The sequence below is a fragment of the Heloderma suspectum genome, chromosome 5 (genome assembly GCF_057233095.1).
Source record: "Heloderma suspectum isolate Gila_16-S chromosome 5, 16-S_ref, whole genome shotgun sequence".
Lineage (NCBI taxonomy): Eukaryota > Metazoa > Chordata > Lepidosauria > Squamata > Helodermatidae > Heloderma > Heloderma suspectum.
Window position 1 is genome coordinate 100,137,640 of NC_139462.1, and position 22,874 is coordinate 100,160,513.

The following is a 22,874-nucleotide window of genomic DNA, read 5'->3' on the forward strand; positions in this document are numbered from 1 at the left end:
TGGAAGCAGTGACAGATTTTATTTTCTTGGGCTCCAAGATCACCGCAGACGGTGACTGTAGCCATGAAAGGAGCCTGGGGAAGGAGGACCAGCCAGCAGCTGCACCAGGTGGAGCCTGCGCTTGCTTCTGCCCCCGCCCACAGGTACTTAAGGTGGGGCTGCCAGATACCTGGGGATTAACAGGCCAGCTGAGGAGAAGAGGGGCTAGACACCTTACAGCTGTCCCCTCTTCTGGTTCTTCCCCCAACCTGATGGTTCCTGGCAGCCTTACCAGTCTGCCCTTGGGTCTGGTGGTGCTGCTGCTGAATGCCAGGTCAGCCCAAAATAAGACCTCCCTCATCCATGATTTGATTGTGGATGAGGGGGCTGACCTGGCATGTATTACTGAGACCTGGGTGGGGGAACTGGGAGGGGTCCCTCTCTCCCAACTGTGCCCTCCTGGGTACTTGGTGCAGCACCAACACCGACTTGAGGGTCGGGGAGGGGGGGTTGCCGTGGTCTATAGGAATTCAATCTCCCTCTCCAGGCTTCCTGCTCATTCGAGTGCAGATCTTGAGTGTTTGTACCTTGTGTTGGGTACCCGGGACAGATTAGGGATTCTGTTGGTGTACCGCCCACCCCGCTGCCCATCAGACTCCCTGCCTGAGCTGATGGAGGTGGTCTCGGACTTGGTGTTGAGGACCCCCAGGATGATGGTCCTGGGGGATCTCAACTTCCATGCCGAGGCCGCTGTATCTGGGGTGGCTCAGGACTTCATGGCCGCCATGACAACCATGGGGCTGTCCCAACATGTCATCGGCCCAACGCATATAAAAGGACACACGCATGATCTGGTTTTCTCGACTGGGCAGGTGGATGGTGATCTGAAAGTGGAGGAATTAACATCTGTCCCTTTGTCATGGTCAGATCACTTCCTGCTGAGGTTTAGACTTCTGGCGGCCTTTCCCCTCTGAAAGTGTGGGGGACCTATTAAAATGGTCCGCCCCCGGAGATTAATGGATTCCGATGGATTCCAGAGGGCTCTGGGGGATTTTCCTGCTGGTATGACTGGTGCTCCTGTCGAAGCCCAGGTCGCTCTGTGGAATGCAGAGATGTCTCGGGCGGTTGACACGATCGCGCCCAAGCGCCCTCTCCCTCTGAGCAGAGCCCGGCCAGCTCCTTGGTATATACCTGAGCTGAGGGCAATGAAGCAAGAGGGGAGATGGCTAGAACGCAGGTGGAGGAAAACTTGTGCTGAGTCTGACTGAACACAGGTAAGAGCCCACTATCGAGCCTACTCTGTGGCGGTGAGGGTGGCAAAGAGGCAGTTCTTTTCCACCAGCATTGCATCTTCTCAGTGTCGTCCAGCGGAGCTTTTCCGAGTGGTTCACAGCCTGTTACATTCTGGGCCAGGGAGAGAGACGGTGGAACCCTCGGTAGCACGCTGTGACAAGTTTGCGCGGCACTTTGAGGATAAAGTCGCTCAGATTCGTCATGAATTGGACACCACCATTAATGCAGTTCCATTGGTAGAGGCGTTCAGAGCACCGTCTGGTCCAGTTTTATTGGATGAGTTTCAGTTACTGAGGCCTGAGGATGCGGACAAGGTGCTTGGCCAAGTCCGATCGACCACTTGTGTGCTTGACCCTTGCCCTTCATGGCTTATTAAATCAAACAAGGAGGGGTTGTCTGGCTGGGTCCAGGAGGTTGTAAATTCCTCCTTGAGAGAGGGAGTGGTGCCTGCTGCTTTAAAAGAGGCAGTAATTAGACCACTCCTGAAAAAGCCTAACCTGGACCCAGAGGATGTTAACAATTATAGGCCAGTGGCCAACATCCCCTTCCTGGGCAAGGTGCTTGAGTGGGTGGTTGTAGGACAGCTCCAGGCACTCTTGAATGAAACAGATTATCTAGATCCATTTCAATCGGGCTTCAGGCCTGGTTTTGGAACGGAAACTGCCTTGGTCGCCCTGTGGGATGACCTCTGCCGGGAGAGGGACAGGGGGAGTGCGACCCTGTTGATTCTCCTGGACCTCTCAGCGGCTTTCGATACCATCGACCATGGTATCCTTCTGGATAGGTTGTCTGGGTTGGGAGTAGGAGGCACTGCACTACAGTGGTTTCGCTCCTACTTGGATGGCCGATTCCAGAAGGTGGTGCTGGGGGATTATTGCTCTGTGCCATGGCAATTGTGCCATGGGGTTCCACAGGGCTCTATTTTATCCCCCATGCTGTTTAACATCTACATGAAACCACTGGGGGAGGTTATCCGGAGGTGTGGGCTGAGGTGCCATCAATATGCGGATGACACCCAGCTCTACCTCTCTTTCTCATCAAAACCAGGTGAGGCAGTGGCTGTTCTGAACCAGTGCCTGGGCACGGTAATGGACTGGATGAGGGCTAATAAACTGAAACTCAATCCAGACAAGACAGAGGTACTGTTAGTGGGTGGTTCGTCTGCCCGGCTAGGTGATATTCAACCTGTTCTGGAGGGGGTTGCACTCCCCCTAAAGGATCAGGTTCGTAGTTTGGGGGTGCTCTTGGATCCAGAACTGTCACTTGAGGCACAGGTGAACTCAGTGGCACGGAACACTTTTTATCAGCTTAGGCTGGTATACCAACTACGCCCTTATCTGGACAGAGATAGCCTAGCTACAGTTATCCATGCTCTGATAACTTCTCGTCTGGATTACTGCAATGCGTTATACGTGGGGCTGCCTTTGAAAACGGTCCGGAAACTTCAGCTGGTCCAAAATAGGGCAGCAAGATTGTTAACAGGGACTGGCCTGCGAGCTCATATTATGCCAGTACTTTTCCAGCTGCACTGGCTGCCAGTCCATTTCCGGGCCCGATTCAAAGTGCTGGTGTTAACATTCAAAGCCCTTAACGGCTTGGGGCCAGGTTACCTGAAGGATCGCCTCCTCCCATATGTGCCTGCCCGGACCTTAAGATCATCATCAGCGGCCCTTCTCCGTGAGCCCCTGCCAAAGGGTGGCTACTAGGAGGAGGGCTTTTTCTGTTGTGGCACCCCGGCTCTGGAATGAGCTCCCTAGTGAGGTTCGCCTGGCGCCTACATTGTACTCCTTTCGGCGCCAGGTGAAGACCTTTTTATTTTCCCAGGCATTTTAGCTTTCTAAATTTTTATCTTTGCTGTTTTAAATCTGTATTTTAAACTCCTGTACTGCTGCTAGGTTTTATTGTGGTTGTATTGTTATATTGTGGTTTTAATGTTCTATATATTTTAAATTGTTTTATTGTGTGTTGTTTGGTTTTAATTTTTGTGAACCGCCCAGAGAGCTTCGGCTATTGGGCGGTATAGAAATGAAATAAATAAATAAATAAATAAATAAATAAAATTAAAAGACGCTTGCTCCTTGGGAGGAAAGCTGTGGCAAACCTAGACAGCATAGTAAGAAGCAGAGACATCACCTTGCCGACAAAGGTCCGTCTAATCAAAGCTATGGTTTTCCCAGTAGTAATTTATGGCTGTGAGAGCTGGACTATAAGGAAGGCTGAGCGCCGAAGAATTGATGCTTTCGAACTGTGGTTCTGGAGAAGACTCTTACGAGTCCCCTGGACTGCAAGGAGGTCAAATCAGTCAATCCTAAAGGAAATCAACCCTGAGTGCTCATTGGAAGGACAGATACTGAAGCTGAAGCTCAAATATTTTGGCCACCTAATGCGAAGAGAAAACTCTCTGGAAAAGACCCTGATGCTGGGAAAGACTGAAGGCAAAAGGAGAAGGGGACGGCAGAGGATGAGATGGCTAGATAGCATCACCGATGCAATGAATATGAACTTGAGCATGCTCTGGGAGAGAGCGCAGGACAGGAAGGCCTGGCGTGCTATGGTCCATGGGGTCACGAAGAGTCGTACATGACTGAACGACTGAACAACAACAACAAATACCAACCAATAGCCGAAGTGCTCTGGGTAGTTCACAAAAATTAAAACCAGAAAGTGCAACATAAACTATGAAAGCTTAAAACTACAATATAGAAGTACAACAACAAAAAACCTAGCAGCAATGCAGAGATTTAATACAAATTTAAAACAGTGGAGCTAAAAGACTAGAATGCTAAAATGCTGGTAAAATTTTAAAAAAATCTTCACCTGGTGCAAAAAAGAGTACAACATAAGCACCAGGAGAACCTCTCTAGGGAGCTGATTCCACAGCCAGGGTGCCACAGCAGAAAAGGCCCTCTTTCTGGTAGCCACCTGCCTCACTTCCTTTGGGAGGGACTCCCGGAAAAGGACCTTTTATTTTTATTTTTTAGTAATACTTTTATGCCACTTAATATAATCCCTAAGTGGTTTATCTAATATTCTTATGATTGCACTTGAAAAACATTTTACTTCACAGCTAAAACTTGCCATTAACGGTACTTTTCATTCCTGACATGATAAAAATCCAAGACAGCATTTTTGGTCTGTTTCACAATAATACTAAAGGATTTACATAATATCAGAGCATTTCTGACCCTGATTCAAGATGCTGATTTTGACCTATAAAGCCTTGCATGGCTCAGGACCACAGTAACTGCCTCAGGACTGCAGTACTTAGAGTGTAGTATATAGGTAGGTTCATGCAGGGGGAGCCACTCTCTCCCAGCATGAACCTACCCATAACCTATACTCCATGTGCTTCCTCTGAGGGAGGCTCAGAAGGTGGCAACAAGGGAGAGGGCCTTCTCAGTGGTGGCCCCCTGACTGTGGAATGATCTCCCTAGTGGGGCCTGCCTGGTGTCAATATTGTTATCTTTTCAGTGCCAAGTTAAGGCCTTCCTCTACTCTCAGGCATTTGCCAGCATATGATAAGGTTTTTAATTGGGTCCCGAATTTTCTTATTGTTGTTTGTTAAAATTGTGTTTATGTGTTGTCTGTTTATAAGTTTGTATGTAAATGTTTTTTAAAAAATATATATATATTATGTACAATATTGTATTTTTAAGGTAAACCACCCAGAGAGCTTTGGCTATTGGGCAGTATAGAAATGTAATAAATGAAATGAATTTTACACATGGTCCCATTTAACTCTGCTTTTTGTACTTGAGAGCAACTTAAAACCCAAAGCTTGTTTCCACTTTTCATCACACAGGGATTATATTTCACTTGGGAGATCAGTCAACCATCCCCCTTTTACCAAGGGAGATATGCAGGATGGATTATTTCAAACTCTTTCCAGCAGAGTTGATTTGTACAAAGCTGGAATGCTTTTGCAGGTGAGATTTTCATTTGTGTGTCTGTTGTGAACGCACTCCACTTTCTTTTCTGAGTATTTCTTTTGTATTTCAGTCAACATGTGACAGCCCAGTAATCAGAAGACTCTGAAAAGCTGCTTTCTCTTTCACTCTGTTCCCTTCTATATCTGCATCCTTTATGTTTCTGCAGCACCTTTTTTATATGGTTTTATATGGTTTGAAATACTTTTTTTTCCAACATTCCTTATGTACTTTTTTTTCCCAAGAGGGCATAGCTTTGGCTAAAGAAGCATTCTACTGCAGATCACTGATAATTTGAGGCAATGAAACATGCATTTATCTACACACACACACACACACACACACACACACATTCTGTGTGTATTGTAATCTTTCAGGAATCTGTTTAGGTCTAATGTTACTGAACTGAAAAGAAAAGTAATATGGAGGGGGTAAATCTCTCTCTTCAACCTACCACTCTTCACAGATGTGTGGAGATAGACACCTCAGTGGTGAGATGTTTGACATTAAAACAAAACCACACCAAGGGCCAAACCACATGTAAGGTAGAAGATCGGTGATTGGAACTCATGTTTAAATGTTAGGCCAGTGGTGGGGTGGGGTGTCCAATTTGATTAGAACAGCAGCACTGGGAGAGAGGATATTTAACTCCCTGCCCCAGGTAGTTTCCCCAATTTAATCCCACCCTCCCCAAGCTTTTATCAGCACCATGGGAATAGGAAGTGGAATACAGGCAGAGATGCTATATCTGTGTATATGTTCCCCTCAAGGGTGGTAGCACGTTGGCACTGGGGAGTGTTAATTGTCCTTTCTCCAGCATTCCTGTTCCAGTCAAATCAGGAGCCTCTGTGAAAATTTTATTTTATTTCTAAATAAAGTTAGCAAAATTAAGGCAATGAAAAGAAAAAGAGCATGCATAATAAATCAAGATCACTAAAGAAACAAAGGAATTCACTAGTTATCATTCTTAGTCTATAACCAATTTGCTTACGGAACATCCACAGTAGAACAGCCTAAGTAGGACTTTAATATCTAATGAAAGAATAAAAATGTAATTTATACAGCATATAAAAAGGAGGGTGTGCGAGCATGCATTATTGTGTGTGTGTGTGTGTGTGTGTATGGCTGTGTGTATGATCATGTGTGTGTATGGCTGCTGTGTGTGTGTGTGTTATTTTGTGTCATGTGTGGGTATAGTTGTTGTGTGTGTGTGTGTGTGTGTGTATGTGTGTGTTATTTTGGTCATGTGTGTGTATGGCTGTTTTGTATGTGAGTGTGTGTGTGTCTGTTTTAAAGTTTTAATAAATGGAAAATCGAATCAAAAATCTCCCATATCACATCTGCTCCTTCTCAACTCCTCTCACCCCAATCAACATTTTCCCCTCTCTCTCCATTCCATGCCTTTTCCTTTCCTAATCTAACAGTCTATGCCCTTGCAGGAGTAGGCATTACAATAAGGACAAGAGGAACCCACAACAAACTGTTGCAGTGTGGAGTGCCCCATTCACTGTTCCAGACAGCCAAGCCCTCCTCCACAATACTTGATCCCATTCCCCATCCCCAAAGTTTGCATTCTGTGATCACCCAGCCCCCTTAGGGTTTTTGTCCTTAAAAAACCTGTACCACTGCAAACTTAGGGTCTCCGCTAAGCCTGTTGGTATCTCCTTCTTTTGCATAAGTGGTAGTGTTTGCATGAGCCCTTATGAAGCCATTCATTATATGTGTGTGGTTTTACAATTTCCCCTGGTGAAGATACTGAAAAGTGTTGGGAACTATTTATTAAATTTCAATTATCCTCCTTCCCTCCCTCCTCTCTCCCCCACCCCCGCTCTTAGATCCAAACATACCCCTTCCTGCATGATCTTCACTCAACCAGCTGAGCAGCTCCACCACCCTCAGATATCTGAGGTTCTCCAACTCCATGAAACAGCCATGTCCTTTCTCCCTTGTTGCCTTGTATGCTTGGAACTCCCTTCAAGATTACCTGAATGTTACACACACATTCTTCTCTTCTTTCAAATCCCTCCTCAAAACACACGCGCACACGCACCCCCCCCCTTTTCTGTGAAGTCTTTGGCCCAAATTTCCAGTCCCCCATGCTACTGTAACTAACGTCGAAATACATGCAACAAAAATCATTGTGTATTTTTTTCTCTAGTATTTCCCCTTGCCTCCATTTCCCTCCTCTGCTCTCTGTTGTTTCTCTCTGTCTGATTTTAGATTGTAACACATACAGACCTCACTGACCCTTGGGTTAGGAATTGGTCAAAACAGTTCTTTATAAAGCTCATTGCACATAGGATGGCCATAACACATTGTGAGCTGGGGTGGGGGGAAGGCCACACTTTGCCAGAAAAGATGCTAATCTTACAATGTGTCTCTGGGGAAGACAGTGATCCAGGTAATCTTTGTGCCTGTTCCCATTGCTGACCAGGTGCTAACTGTTGATGGACAACTTCAAGAATGGGTGTTCCCTTCCTACTGTTTCTTATGGTCCTTTCTACTGGCCTTCATATAGAAGATGACTTCAAATAGGGGACTGTCCTGTGACAGACCTTCAAACAGAGGGCTGTCCGATATAAAGTAGGACACCTGGCCACCCTACCATATGGATGGCACCATATATACAATAAATAAACAAGCGGTGCAACTGTATCTTATGGGGCTGTCTGTTTTTCTCTCTGTTTTAGTGTTGGTTGTTCTCTCCAGTACTCTAACCATTACACCACACAGGTTCATCCACCTCTCTGCTACCGATCACACCTGTTAGAAGTTGCTTTTATTCCACATGGGCTGTCACACCACAGTGACAATCATTTTTATGTAATGTGTAGTTTGGGCCTTAACTACAGCCATTTACATTTATAGCTTGCAAAATCTTATCATATTCAAGTCCAATTTCCCATTTGATCAGCATGTCTGTCAGGTTGCCTTTTAATTGTGAATCTTTCATCTTGCTTTTGGGGGTGGGTGTTTTTTTTTTTTTTGGTATTTCCAGCTCTAAACCTTAGACCAAACCAATCTCTATATTCTGCCTGCTGTGCATATGTTTAGTCAGTGGGATTTGTCCCTCTCTTGACAATTATTCATGCTCAGATTATTATGAAAATGAAACCCCGAGCTGAAATGCAGTTCAGTGCCATATCTGTGTGCAGCCACACACAGTGACAGCTTCATTCCTGCCACTTAATGCTTACACATCCATCACCAGGTTAAGAAATGCTCCCATTATCGCTGTGACACCTCTGACCTTTTCATATGCCTTTTTCATTTATGCACTCATTTCATAGTTAAGCTGCTCTTTTTCTTTTTCTTTCAAGAAAGTGGGATACAAAAAAGGAGTTCCACGCAAAGACACCCATTTCAAATTTGCCCCATTACAGCATGAGCGATTACCACTTTCTCCCCCCCCCCCCAGCATCCCCACTCTTCTCTAGCAGAAAGTGAGCAAGTCAGTGTTTACCCGCAAGGTTAGGTCCCCAGATATAATGAAACTTGGAGTTCAAATGCCGTCACATTCAGTAGGGACTGCTTGTGGCACTTCACAGGTCTCTAGCGGTGTCCTGAATAGCTCTAGTTGATTGGCTATATTTAAGGCTGGTTCCCACAATGCTTGATAATGTCAGCATCCGGTGAATGTTGGCCAAACCTCTTCATAAGCATACCCGATGCATTTGTTTTCATTAAAGCAAGTTACCATACAGTGCAATGTTTATCAGTGGAGACCATTCACACACTCATCTGCCTGTCAGCAGTTGTTCAGCAATTAAAATGTAGAGAAACTGAGTGATGTCCATGCATGTGCGAACCAGCCTGCCTTTACCACACTATTATTATTGTTGTTGTTTATTAAAGCATTTTTATCCTGCTCTTCAGCCAAGGCTCCCAGAGCAGCTTATGAAGATCAGAAAAAAGACAGTTCCTGCCTGCAGGCGTATAATAAAAAAAGATACTACATAAAAGGAAAGGGGATTGGGAGGGAGGACAAAAAAGGCAAACTAAAGCACTAGATTCTTTGTTGCAAATTTCAGCAGGTCATGGAGTTGGATTTATACACAATGGAAGGGCTGTTCCTTTCTCTTCTTCTGATGGTCACAGCAGGGGAAGTTGGGAGCAGGAGGCAGTATCAAGTGTCTGTCTACTGGTATGTCAAGAACTACAAAGAGAGGGGCTGATTGTTGCTTTGCCTCGTGACTATCCTGGCTGGGAATGAACATGGATGGGCAAGAGGTGATTCAATAGTGTCAGCAACTGGCCCCCAATAAGAGGCAGAAGAGCAGTGCACAAAGGAATGGAGGGGAGGGAGTCGAGAGCCTTGTCTCGACTCCCTCCCCTCCAATTCCAAGTGGCACTTGGAATAGGAGCCAGAGAGAGGTGACCCATCGGTCCCAATGTTGGACAAGAGAGGGCTTACCCATGTAGGTGGCCGAAGGAGAAAGCAGGATGCCAGCTGGTCACTGCCCTTCTTCAGATCAGCTCATTTGCTCTGAAGTGACTCGAGCAAATCCTAGCCCAGACTCTGGACCTTATCTAGTGATGAAAGAAAAACCTATCCCTACACAAGACTTCTATGTGCCCACAGACTTTGGCCTGATATGATAAAGGTAAAAAGCCCTTGTGCTTGCGCAATGGGGCATTTGCGCTTCTAAACATAATAATCCCGCAAAACCTCTGCTGACCTGTCCTGATCTGGAAATGAGCATTTTAAATTCTGTAGAATTTTCATTGTGAACACAATTTTTTCTAATGGACCCAGTTCACACATTCATATATAAGTTGTGAGGTCCTCATTAGTCATCAAATAGACTTGCATGTATGAATCACACAATGACTGCTTTCTTACTTCACCAGCCAAGAATGTTTTCATAATTTCCATCATCTTAATTTATGCACAATACTGTGGTTGTCTTTAGGGTCACGTGTGACAAAAAAAAGTACATTGTCTGCCTTCCCATCCATCAAGCAATTATTCTGATGTCTCAAATAGACCATGTTTCCTTTAATATGTTTTCCTACGATACTTTCATTGCAATTCTTCATCCAGTTTCAAATGTTATCCATCTACACCATGACTCTCCTTTCTTTTTTAGTTTACTAAATTTATCTGGCCTTTCCCTGAGACCTATTATCAAATGACACTACAGGGTCATCTTTACCACTTGTCATATTTCATTTCCATTGTTACCTATATCTTTTGCCACCAAGGCTTTGTTTTTTGTCATTCCTACCTTCCCACGCCAGTTTCTAAAAATAAAAATCTATCTACCTCATTCATAACATTATTGCCACCTTGAAAGCAATGTGAATAGCTTTGCACACTCTAGAAATATTATTAATAATAATAATTCAGAAAATGAAATAATGTTGTTGTTATCATGGCTGGTTTGGTCCACCCAATCCAATTACTAGTTACTCCTTGTGCCTAAAGTCTCATTCTATTTTTCTGTCTGTAATTTGACCTAATCTAAATCCTTTATTGTTTAGTAACCCAGTTTGTAAATCTTCCAGCAAGTTTTAAGTCATAACCATAATCCCTTACTTTTCTTTTTATAACAAGCCTTTCTGACTCCTTCTTACTTCTAACCATTTTTATGTAGACATTTTAACAGCCTTCTGTTATAGAGCATAGATTTTTGGATATTAATGTCTATAAATTCCATATTAATCCATAATATGGAACATTTTCACTTTAAGATTGCATTTCCCTTTAATGTCTTCTTCACATGATCTGTTACATTTTCATTATTTTTATGTATATATTTATGGAGATACCTCTCCATAAAAACTTGGGGATCCTTGAAAAGTCTCACTGTGCCAATACATAGGTAAACTGCCTTGTTTATCATGAAACGAGTTAGCTTTCTAAAAATGAAGTGATCTCATAGTGCAGAAAAATGCTGAGTTGCTCATTGATTGATGTAGATTCTAAAAATACATTTCCCCCCAGTAAATATGTCAAACCTTGAAGGGCTGGCAAGAATCAAAGTAGTTATTCACCACACACAGAATGTTGTTGGGTGAATGTCAATGTTTCTAGCATATTTTTGGTCCTCATTAATTTTTTTGTGAAACTTAGTCACATCATTATAGAGGTTAATGACAAATGCCATTTGAAATTTCAAAAACAAACAAACATCTCTAATTATCTGCATTTCTTCTGAACCATGTATTAGCATTTTCTGGGATTCATCTTCTTCTAGATAATGTAGTGGTATCTTTTGCTTATGTGTCAGTCATTGGACCTGTGCATACATGGATGGATGGAAGTACTATGACCGTGGCAGCAGGCCTTGCCCACTTCCATGTGTTCCACATCCCATCCCACACGCTGATCACAGTATCTGCATGTACTCTATGCACATAGGTTCCTTCCATTCAACCATTTTTCTGATCATGTGGCTGAAGAGCCTATTTGTCTAGGACAATGTGTAGATGCGCCCTTCAACCTGCACATGTTGAAGTCAAGCATACAGAAGAAGTGGGGCCTGCTGCTGTGGTCATAATCCATCCCCACCATGTGCACTTTGGGCCACAGTTCACAGCTTTTATTTTCTATGGGAGTACAAAAAGGGGAACCAATCAGAGAAAATCGTGATTGTGGATTTTGCCCAAGGATCATACAGGATTATGGAATCTGCCTTATATACCTGGTCAGGTATATACCTGGTATTTCTCCGTCTCACCCAGTATTGTCTGCTGACTCCAATGTTCCCCAACTGGGTGTCCTCCCAATGTTTTGGACTTCAACTCCCATCCACCCCAGCCAGCATAGCCAATGGTCAAGAATCCTGGGAATTGTAGTCCAAAACATCATGGATGGTACCAGGTGTCACGTTCCTTCATCCTCCCCCTTCGCAATCAACACACTCCAGGATACCAGGCTTCAGGCTCACGACTTTATTAGTTAAGGACCAGGTTCCTTACAAATGCAAATTCTAGGAAATTCTCAGGCTAGAAAGGAAACAGCTACTCCACACAATTATGAATATCAATAAAGGTGCAGAAGTGGAAGTTAGAGAAGTTGCCATAAGTGTGAACAAGAACTTCTTGGCCAGACTAGCTTACGGGGGTTGCCCCTCCTTTACAGTGGCTCCCTCCTATATAGGCTATCATGCATAGCCAACTTGGTGGAACGTCTGAGCTCCGCCGCTAACATTTCCCGCTTTGCTCTGCGACGGACCCTAGCATCCCTCAAGTCACACCCCTCACCCTCCTCCTACCCCGAAACCTGGGTTCTCATGGAAGAGGAAAGGGGGGGGGGCTTCAGGCTGAGCCATCTGTGCACCAAGGTCTTGGGAAGAGGGCCTTGCCATATCTGAGCTCACTAGGGAGGGAGCCTCCCCCTGTTCTGGCTGTTCCCATTCTGAATCTGAGCTGCTAGATATCTCCACATGCCCAGATTCATCCCTGACACCATGTTGGGGAAGGATGACTTACTCTGACTGGCAGGATCTCTCTGGGATCTCAGGCAAGGGTCTTTCCCAGCATCTGCTACCTCATCTGCTACCTTTGAAATGGAGATGCCACCTGTTGATCCTTCAAATCAGGCTTGTGCTCTGTCACGGACTTCAGTTGCGAACCTATGAACCTGAAAGACAAACCTGCCTCCTCTCACTACTTCTGCATTGTTTCCATGCAGAAAATTATGGGGGATAAGGGTACTAGTCATGATAGCTCTATCTTGCCTCCTATATCAGAAGCAGTATGCCTCTAAATACCAGTTGCTGGAACCTGAGCAGGAGGATGCTATTGTACTCATAGCTGGCCACTGTGTGAACAGCATGCTGGACTAGATGGGCCTTGGCCTGACCCAGCATGGATCTTCTTATGTTCTTAAGGTCCCAGTTTTAATCCCTGGTATCATTCTGAATGGCATGTGTCTATAAGACTCTAGGGCGGGGGTGGGCAGAAGGTAGGTATGGATCTATTGGTATCTCTGTGAACTTGCAGTAGATCAGCAAGGATTTCTGACTTCCAGTTTTTGACAGCAGCAGCAACATCATTACTCCCCTTGTTCCCATCCCAAATTATACTGCTGAAATGAAGAAACCTTGGGGGAACCAGGTTGGATTTTTGTATGGAAGGACTGTGAGCTGCATTCAGTTCTGGCACTCCAAACAAATTCCTGGGCTCAAAGTTCTTTAATTCTAATTGTATTGTCTTTTGCACCAGGTTCTTCGGTGGATCTGAGAATTCTAGTTAAGAAAAAAAGAAATCTGAAGTCTGTCTGCCCCTGCTCTAGGGCAAATCCAGTATTGCAAATTGCTCTGAATCACCTTTTCCCTTCCATATTTTCTAATACCACAATTTCCTCCTTGGTAATCATGTAGCTGATAATTCATCTATATTTACATTATTATGAGGAAGACGCCACTGAATATTGCATTTACATATGTTAGGTTATTAGACTGCTCTGTAGAGCTTGTCACCTTTAACCTTACTCATGTATTGCGACGCTATCATTAATTTATCCTTACGATGCATTTGGGAGACTGCTGCTTTTAAATGAAGCACCTTGCAAGGTGATGTACTAGTTTTACATTTTGATTACATTGCTTCACTGCAGTATGATGATGGGGAGAAAAGTCATTGCTTACTCTCCCTTTTCATATGTGAATGTACTTGGGCAAAACATATATATATATATATATATATATATATATATATATATATATATATGTGAGTGTGTGTGTGTGTGTGTGTATATATATATATATAAACAGACACAGACACAGACACACACACACACACATATATATATATATATATATATATATATATATATATATATATAAATAAAATAATACACACACATACCCCGGGGCAAAGTACATACATACATACATACTTTGCCCAAGTATGTATGTGTGGGTGTGTGTATAATATGTGTGTGTGTGCGTGTGTATCTGTTTTCTACCAACAATTTTTGTCTGTGCACACACATGCACACTCACACACATAATTCTACAGGACAATTTTACATATCATTTGTAACAATGGTGTCCATAGGCTTTTCCCACCAGTAGCACTTAACCTTTCACTATGAAGGAGTGTGTTGAAGCGGGCAGATTTTACTGTCAGAGCCCTCCCTTTGTATACCTCAGCTGCTCACTCCTGTGTGAACCAAGATGCAGTCAAATGCAAGTGAGCAGGTGAGATGAATAAAAGGAGTGCTCCACCAAAACTTTCCTGCTGGGGGAAAGTGGACTTTGAAGAACCTTTATCCTGTGCCATACACAAGATTGTATAAGTGGGCAGAGCTAATTCTGCTGGCACTTCAGCCTCTGTTATAAACTAGCAGATACACATGCACTGTTGTAAGCAATGTTAAAGTAGACCCATTAAAATGAATGGGGCTTAAGTTAGACTAACATTGGATAGACACCACTGTATTCAACTGCTATGGTTTTTGAAGGCTTGATATTCACAGACAACATACAATTGATGGCAGAGGGTACAGTTTTGCCTACCATCTTAAACAGAAATAGTTTACTTCAGCAGTCAGGTCCTTCATCTTGCACAGAAGTAAACAAGAATAATTTACACACCGTTGCACTACAAGTGTGAGCAGTACAGAAGACAAGGACTTTACCGATGGAACAAACTACTGTTGTTTGATAGCATAGTTTTAATGCAATACACCTAGGCAGGGCCCAAGCAAAATAATTAATTATCTCCCCAAAGTCACTGACATCTTTTGAAAACATTACATTGGAGTCTCATAATGTATCTGGCAGCTTTTCTTCATCATCTATTGCCACAGAACCAGTCTCTGTATTGAAATCATTTTCATCTTGTTTTAGTTCATCTTTTTCACTGTAAACTAGAAATTTACTCAAATATATTTGGGGCCTGAAAATATTACCAGTCTGGGTTCACTGGCTCCCACTGTCCCTGGGATGAATGTCCCTATTATGGTGCTTTGTTCCTCCTAGCAGCTGCCCCTCCCACCTGCTTATAGGCAAGGGACCCTGGGACTTGAGAGAACATGACACAGAGGTAGCTCAACTCTTTCTCTCTCTCTCTCTCTCTCTCTCTCTCTCTCTCTTTCTCCAATTATACGTCTACTTTAACTGCACAAGCAGCACACTCTCTTTGCTGCAGAGAAGGGCCTGAGCCAACAATTCACTGTTCAGAATGTTGCGTGTTCTGCTCTAACACTGCTTTTCATTGACTCCAGCAAATCTCATCAGATCTGGACAATAGGCACATTGATGCATGGAAATAAGTTTCAATAAATATCCTCAAGCATGATTTAGCCTCCATTTTTTCTCTCATAATGGGGTTGCAGCCTGGGCCAGACCCCTGGATCTCCTGGCTCCAAATAGAGTGTACCCACCCCCTTCTCCCATCCCCCATGCTTGGTCCCTACATCCAGTGAAGGCTTACAGATGGCAGGGAGAGCTAAAGAGTGCAGGTTTTGTAGATGACAATTTGCAAAAGACTCTTGAAAAGAACCAAGTTTCTCCTAGCTATCTGTTATGTGAAAAATCAAAATAAATTAGCAATTATTACACTACTAAAAGCAATTGGTAGGTTCTACATTTTAAGTTTGAACACCAGCCTGGCAGTGTTTTTCAAAGCGGCTAGAAAAGTTGAAAATCACACTGTAATGCAATATATCCCTAGAGAATTGAGATATCACCATGGAATTTGATATGCACATTTATAGCACAATTCTCTGTTTGAAGTTCCATCACCATCTGGACCTCACTCCACACCCATTTTTAGGGAAGGAGAATGCAAAATATGCTCCAATGTGATGTCTGCCTCAGTGAACAAGATATCAGAATGAAAGTTGTGGTGCAAGCTCAGGACTCTTCATTTCAAGTCTGAATACCAGTTCAAGTCTGAATACTACTGAATACCCTGAGCACTGAGATAAAACTTGGTATGCATATTTATGATACAATTGCAACATAATTAAGCATAATTAAGCTCATCGCCAACCCCTAAAAGTTTTTAAGTGGGGAGAAAAGATATAACATACACTGTAATATGATACCTCTCTCTTGAAGGCAGATATTGGAATGAAAGTTGCTGTACCCATTCCAAACACCATTCCCCACAAGTTCAAACACCAACTAAACCCTGCAACCATTTTTCTCAGAAATTATTTATTGTAAAATGAGGCTTCTCAAATGTGATTTACTACTAAGGTTATGGTTGAGAAAAGTTCAGCAGGTGAAGATTCTTCTTGTGGTACAATGAGATAAATTGTGTGCACTTAACCAGGAATGGGGGGAATGTGATGACAGAGAGGGTGAATTCTCATGCCTTGGGTGAATGTGGTTCAGGGTATATGACACCATAGTAAAAAATTAAAAATATTTCACAGCTGTGACCAACTGTGACCGTTTTATTAGATTTTGCCTATGCCTTAATTATTATTACACAAATTACAGTTAGCTACATATAAATCCTGCTTGGTTTCTTGTTGTAATTTTTGCGCAGCTCCGTTACTGAGCTTCTTGAATGCAGTGTGTTCATCTTAAATCACTTCTCATGCACTCGTTGATCCTGATTCTTCCATTTATATACTGATTCGTTTAGATCAAGCAGAAAGCAACCTCGTTCAGACTCCTACAGTAGTTCTCTGTAATGAAAAAAAAAATGTCCTCCCTGCCTTCCCCCCTCCCAGTGGAAGCTGGTGGGTCCGATTTCAGTGGGGCTGTGAATCCATTCTGGCTTTCAGTCAGAACCAGCCAGAACGCTAAAGGAGCTATTCAAGGTGCTGAACCTAACGGTTTAGGATTTTCTAGCCGCTAAGGTTTAGGATGGGGGCCGCGGTGGCTTAGTGGTTAAGACGCTGAACTGCAGACTGGAAGGTCGGCAGGACAGCAGTTCGAGACCCGAGTGCTGCGTGACGGAGTGAGCTCCCGTCTTCAGTCCCAGCTCCTGCCAACCTAGCAGTTCAAAAGCAAGAAATTGCAAGGAGATAAATAGGTACCGCTTCGGCGGGAAAGGTAACAGCGTTCCGTGCACCTCGGTGTTCAGTCATGCCGGCCACATGACCACGGAAGCGTCTTCGGACAGCGCTGGCTCTTCAGCTTAGAAATGGGGATGAGCACCGCACCCTAGAGTCGGACACGACTGGTTGGGGACACCTTTACCTTTAAGATTTAGGTTAGGGTTCAACACCTTGGATAGCTCCTGTAGAGTTCCGGCTGGTTCTGACTGAAAGCCAGAATGGATTCACAGCCCAAACTAAATTGAAGCCACTAGCCTCCCGCCCCACCCCATGTATCCATCAGGTGGCCGCACTTGCAAAACAAACACGCAGCCGCCCGCTTCCGATCGCAGGACTGAACAGCTCCTGCCCCGTCCCCGCCACACCCCCACCCCCGTTAAAAAGAACCCCACATGTCAGCTGCTCGCAAGGCGCCAGCCGCTCCTCTTCCTTTTGCTGCCTGGGCTTGACGTCGGCGCGGGTTCCCCGAGTTGCTGCCTCCGTTTGTGGTTGGTGGGGCTGAGGCAAAGCGAGGCTGTTGCCGCACGCACCAGCCGCCGCCTTTTCATGGGCTGCTGCTACCGCGGCGCGATCCGGAACGTGCCGTTTCTGGCACGCCGCTGCGCCACACAGCCTGACGGGTAGTGCGGTTAGGAAACGGCAGAGGGCCGCGGAACGGGGCTCGCGTCCTGCTCGTGCGACTGAAGCGCAGCCTTCGGGGGAAGACTTTGGAAAGCGGCCGAGCTGCAGCTGAGGCGCCGAGGGGAAACGGGTATCGGAGAAAGAGCCCACGGAGGGGGGGCGCAAGGGGGGGCGGCCCCTCCATAGGTGCGCAGTGAGACGGAGCCTGTCTTGAGGAGAAAGCCCCGTCTCGAAGAGAGTCGCGCGGCGCAAGGCGAGAGACTCGCTCAGGAAAAACGAAAGGAGAAAACCCGCGGGGCGGAAAAGGCGGGAGAAGCGGAGGGGCGCTCTGGGAACGCCGCTCTCGAGAAGAACGGCGTGAGGCGCAGAGCGCGCGCGGGAGGAGCGCCTGCGTGGGGGCGCAGCGACCGCGAGCCCCCTCGACACGGTGCCCCGAGACGAAAGCAGCCGAACCGGCCAAGGGGGGCCGCCGAGGAGCGCGCGCACGTGGCGAGAGGGGCCGAAAGTGAGTGGGCGGCGGCGGCGGCTGCGCCGGCGGAGTCCGAAGACACTTGCGGAGCGCTGCGCGAGGCGGCGGCGGCGGCGGCGGCCGCTGTCCCGTCGCGTTCGTGCGCCATGCTGAGGCAGAGTGGCCTGGGGCCGCCGTCGGCAGCTGCCGCGGCAGCCATGGCCTTGAAGGACAGCGGCGGCGGCGGCGGCGGCACCGCCACGATCCTCCCCATTAGCGACATGGTGTCTTCTTGCGCTTCGCCGGCTGTGGCGGCGGCGGCCGGGGGCTGCGCCTTCCCGGAGGTGGTGGAGCTGAACGTGGGCGGGCAGGTGTACGTGACCAAGCACTCGACTCTGCTGAGCGTGCCGGACAGCACCTTGGCGCACATGTTCTCGCCCCGCCGGAGCGCCCCGCGGGAGCTGCCCCGGGACAGCCGGGCGCGCTTTTTCATCGACCGCGACGGCTTCCTCTTCAGGTACGTGCTGGATTATCTGCGGGACAAGCAGCTGGCGCTGCCCGAGCACTTCCCGGAGAAGGAGCGCCTGCTGCGCGAGGCCGAGCACTTCCAGCTGGCCGAGCTGGTCAAGCTGCTGTCGCCCAAGGTCGCCAAGCAGAGCTCGCTCAACGACGAGGGCTGCCAGAGCGATCTGGAGGACGGCAACTCGCCGGGCAGCGGCGAGCTCCTCCCGCCCCACCAGCGCGCCGGCGAGAAGCGCGCCGGCTTCATCACCGTCGGCTACCGGGGCTCCTATACCACGGTGCGGGATAACCAGACCGACGCCAAGTTCCGCCGGGTGGCCCGCATCATGGTGTGCGGCCGGATCGCCCTGGCGAAGGAGATCTTCGGCGAGACGCTCAACGAGAGCCGCGACCCGGACCGCCCCCCCGAGAAATACACTTCCCGCTTCTACCTGAAGTTCACTTACCTGGAGCAGGCCTTCGACCGCCTCTCCGAAGCCGGCTTCCACATGGTGGCTTGCAACTCCACCGGTACCGCAGCCTTCATTAACCAGTACAGGGAGGACAAGATCTGGAGCAGCTACACGGAGTACATCTTCTACAGTAAGTCCCCGCGCTCCTCTGCTCCGCGCTCTTAGCCCGGGTGGGTGGAAAGAGGAGGGCACGGGCTTACTCTCTGCTCGGGCACATGGGGGATCTGAACTCTTTTTCAAAGACTCAGCAGCGACTTGAAAATAATTTAGAAGAAAGCACCTCTAAATATATGCAAAGTCCGGAGCGGGGACCGTGTTAGTCTGTTGCAGGAAAAGCAACCAAGAGTCTTGTGCCGCCTTAAAGAAGTTTATTCTGGCATGAGCTTGTGTGGACACTGTTCATGAAAGCTTAAACATCTGCAGGGTGCTTTTCCTTTACCACTAAACCTCCATCTAGGATTAGTAGAAAGGCTTCTTCTAGGGCAAGGATGTAAGATTGTAAGAGCCTTGCAACCCTCCATCTAGTCCAGTATTTTGTTTGATACCGTGACTAACCAGATGCCACCCGGAATCCTCTAAATCAGGGTATGATCTAGGCAGGTTCGACCCCACCAGTGCTAAATTTAGTAGCAGTAGTAGTAGTTGTTGTTTGCATTCCTCCAAGGAGCTTAGAGTGGCATACAAGGCACCCTTTTACTCTCCCAATGACCCTGTGAGGTAAGTAACACTGAGAGGTAGTGGCTAGCCCAAGTTCACCCAGTGAGCTTCATGTCTGAGCAAGGATTTGAACCTTTGTATCTGGAGTTATAGAGCTAGGTAGCTCTTCTTTATTTTACGTCTTCAAAAATTTATTGAATTTATACCAAGGATTGCGCCCTTAGTCTCTTTTAGAGTTCTGCATTAATGGGGTCCAGGGCTGCAGGTACTTCTGTGTATAAATGATTCACTGCAAATGGATATATATCTTTTAAAATCCACTTACACATATGTACACTGCAGATGAAGAGAAATCTGGCAACTTCTCAGTGTAGAAAGGAGTAAGCAAGTTATAATTTACCCACCTATTGCCACTGTGCCAAGTAAGCCACTTGGCTTCCTTTAAATGTAACTGTGTGGGGGAACAAAATAAGAGTTCCCAAATCATCCATTACTAATGTATAATCTCTTCCAGGTTCAAACAGAACAGAGTTCTTTCCAAACATTCAACTGTTTTTAAACAAATTCCTTGGAAATAAGTTCTAGGCAAATGCATGAGATTTACTTACAATTTATGTGTTTGCTTGTTTTTTGGATCTGGGTGATGACATACCTGTGGGAGGGGAAATTTGACTTTTTCTGGGATTTTTTTTTGTTCCCAGATCAGTTTTCTTCCTTCTTATCCCAGGGCTGATTCACACATGCATGTTTATCACTTGTCCTCTCACCAATCTTGATCACTAATTTTGTGAACCAAATTTGTGAACTGCTTCCATGGAAAAGTATTGTTTGACTTTGCATTCGGTGAAATGGAAGTTCTTTCTGTGGTGATGTAAATCATTACTTGGTCAAAGAGTGTGTGAATATGTATGTGTGAACTGGCACTCAACCTGTGTATCTTGTGTACCAAAAACTTTAAGGTGGTGTAGCATTCTTGTCTATTTTTTGTTTTTTTATCAATAATTTAAGTCATCAAGAGGAATAAGTAGAAACTTATGTGATATCATGAAGGGCCTAACCACTATTGTGATCTCCCTATTGCATGATTGTGAAAGTGGAGAACTGATTTTGCTACTGATGTCTTTACTATTTTTCTGTGTGAAAAATGTGAGGCTTTCTCCCCACCAGAACAATTGTAAGCACTAGCAACCACAGCTTCTGCTTGAAACTCTGCTGTTTAAAGGTTTATAGAGTGATACTGTTTGACTTTGAGGGTTTCACAGGTTTTGTTGAATTGAAGGTTTGCACAAGATTAAAGTAGGCAATGCTAGAGGGAAAGCTTTTCAATATTTTATCACTTTGTTTCCTTCCATTTCCATTAACTACAAAGTAAACAGACTCCATCTGGATACATTTCAGTGGAAGACAGAACAATACGAACAATCTTAGTTTCCCAATGACTATTGAAAAGAATTGTCCCTCCAAAAAGAAGGGGAAAAGCTTAATAGTAGGTGAAGTACCTTAAGTAACTCTCTTTTAAGTTAGGTGTACATAAATATAGAGATTTCACATCATACGCAAATGGAAAAATAAACTGTAGATGTGTGTTGCTACACAACATCCTTAAATCTCACAAATACATGCTGTGTTGGACGATAGGTAAAACATGATTCAGACTAATGAAAGCACAGCTGGGTTCAAAATGAGGACATCATTTGGTAGAGGTTGTTGTTTCCATGATTCAGAAAGCATTAAAACATTTTTACATGTGTTTGGAACACATTTAGGTTTGAGTTAAGCCCATTACGAGAAATTTTTTTCCTGTTCACTTGCTTCCTATGGAGGAGTGTGCATGTATGTGTGTTCATTCTTTCACAGTTGGAGGGAAGTGGGGATGGAGAAAATTGGAGCACTTTAGTACAATGATTATGTGACTAGGAGGTGGCTGCAATTTTTCATTTTAAAAAGCCAAGTAAATGTAAGGGAAATACAATGGATTTTCACAAACTGGCATGTTAAGCAATAACTGAGGACAGCTTGTGCACCCATCTGACTCATGGGCTGCCAACCAGTGGCCATAGCCACTACCATGTACAGAATAAACCCTTTATAGGCCATTTGGGTATTGTGGTAACTGAGAGCCGAAACAGACATTACTTTAAATGTGTCTAGAAGCTATGTCTTCTTTTTTACTCTACAGTAGGTGCACGAGGCCTGATCTGGATCTGGATCCCCCCCATGCTAGGGGCCCAATCCAGATGGGAGATGTACCTACACTAGAGTAAAAATGGAAAGATGTGGCTGCTAGACACACTTTTATAAAGTAATATCTGTTTTGCCCTGAGTCATACAGTAATTTAAAACTTGACCTGGGTGGGCATGCACATTGACTCTGAGGGCCAAACTAGATGTAAAGTTAATTGTTTGAAAGTGATTAACAGACAACAAAATATGTGATTAATTTATTTAAGCCTTGGTGAAGGGCTGCAGGGAGTGGAGGAGTTTAATCCTTTCCTCCTTCTGTGGTCCCAATGAAAATTCAGCACCCCACAGCTGCTTTTGGCATTGGGAGGGAAGCCTCTTTTGGCTTGAACACCCCATACTGCTTGAAGCAGGTGTAAAATTATTTTGACCAAACTAAAAGAGAGGAGCAAGTAACCTTCTGCTACCTTGTCTGTAAAGGTAAAGTCACCCCAAACATTTTTAAATTGCTCCAACTCCGCAAATATTATTCCAGTCTTCAGGGACTGCTTTTGTCTGACCCTACTCCACAACACCAGTGAAAATAATTGGGCTGAAAACTTCAGCCCCATGCTAGTTTGTTCCCCAAAATACTTATGAAAAATATGCTGTGCATTGGTTTAATAGGTGAAGTTTGCTTCTGCAGCAAGATAAGAATATTTTTTTCAAACAGAAGTACAAGAACCCTTTTTGTTTGTTTTGTTGCCCAGGGGACAATATTGTCTATTTTAAGATGTCCAGTATCCAAAACTTACACATACATTTGTTACATTTTAAGGCAGAGA

At 45.2% G+C, this 22,874-nt stretch overlaps 1 protein-coding gene across 1 annotated transcript in view; it reads left to right on the forward strand.

The window, feature by feature from the left end:
• The first annotated feature begins 17,814 nt into the window (after positions 1–17,814).
• KCTD8 (potassium channel tetramerization domain containing 8) overlaps positions 17,815–22,874 on the forward strand; it is an 83,210-nt gene continuing 78,150 nt past the window's right edge. Inside the window, exon 1 of the mRNA XM_084860324.1 lies at positions 17,815–19,342. Coding sequence (XP_084716450.1) covers positions 18,406–19,342 — 937 coding nt within the window. The 5' untranslated portion in view covers positions 17,815–18,405. The remainder of the gene's footprint in view (positions 19,343–22,874) is intronic.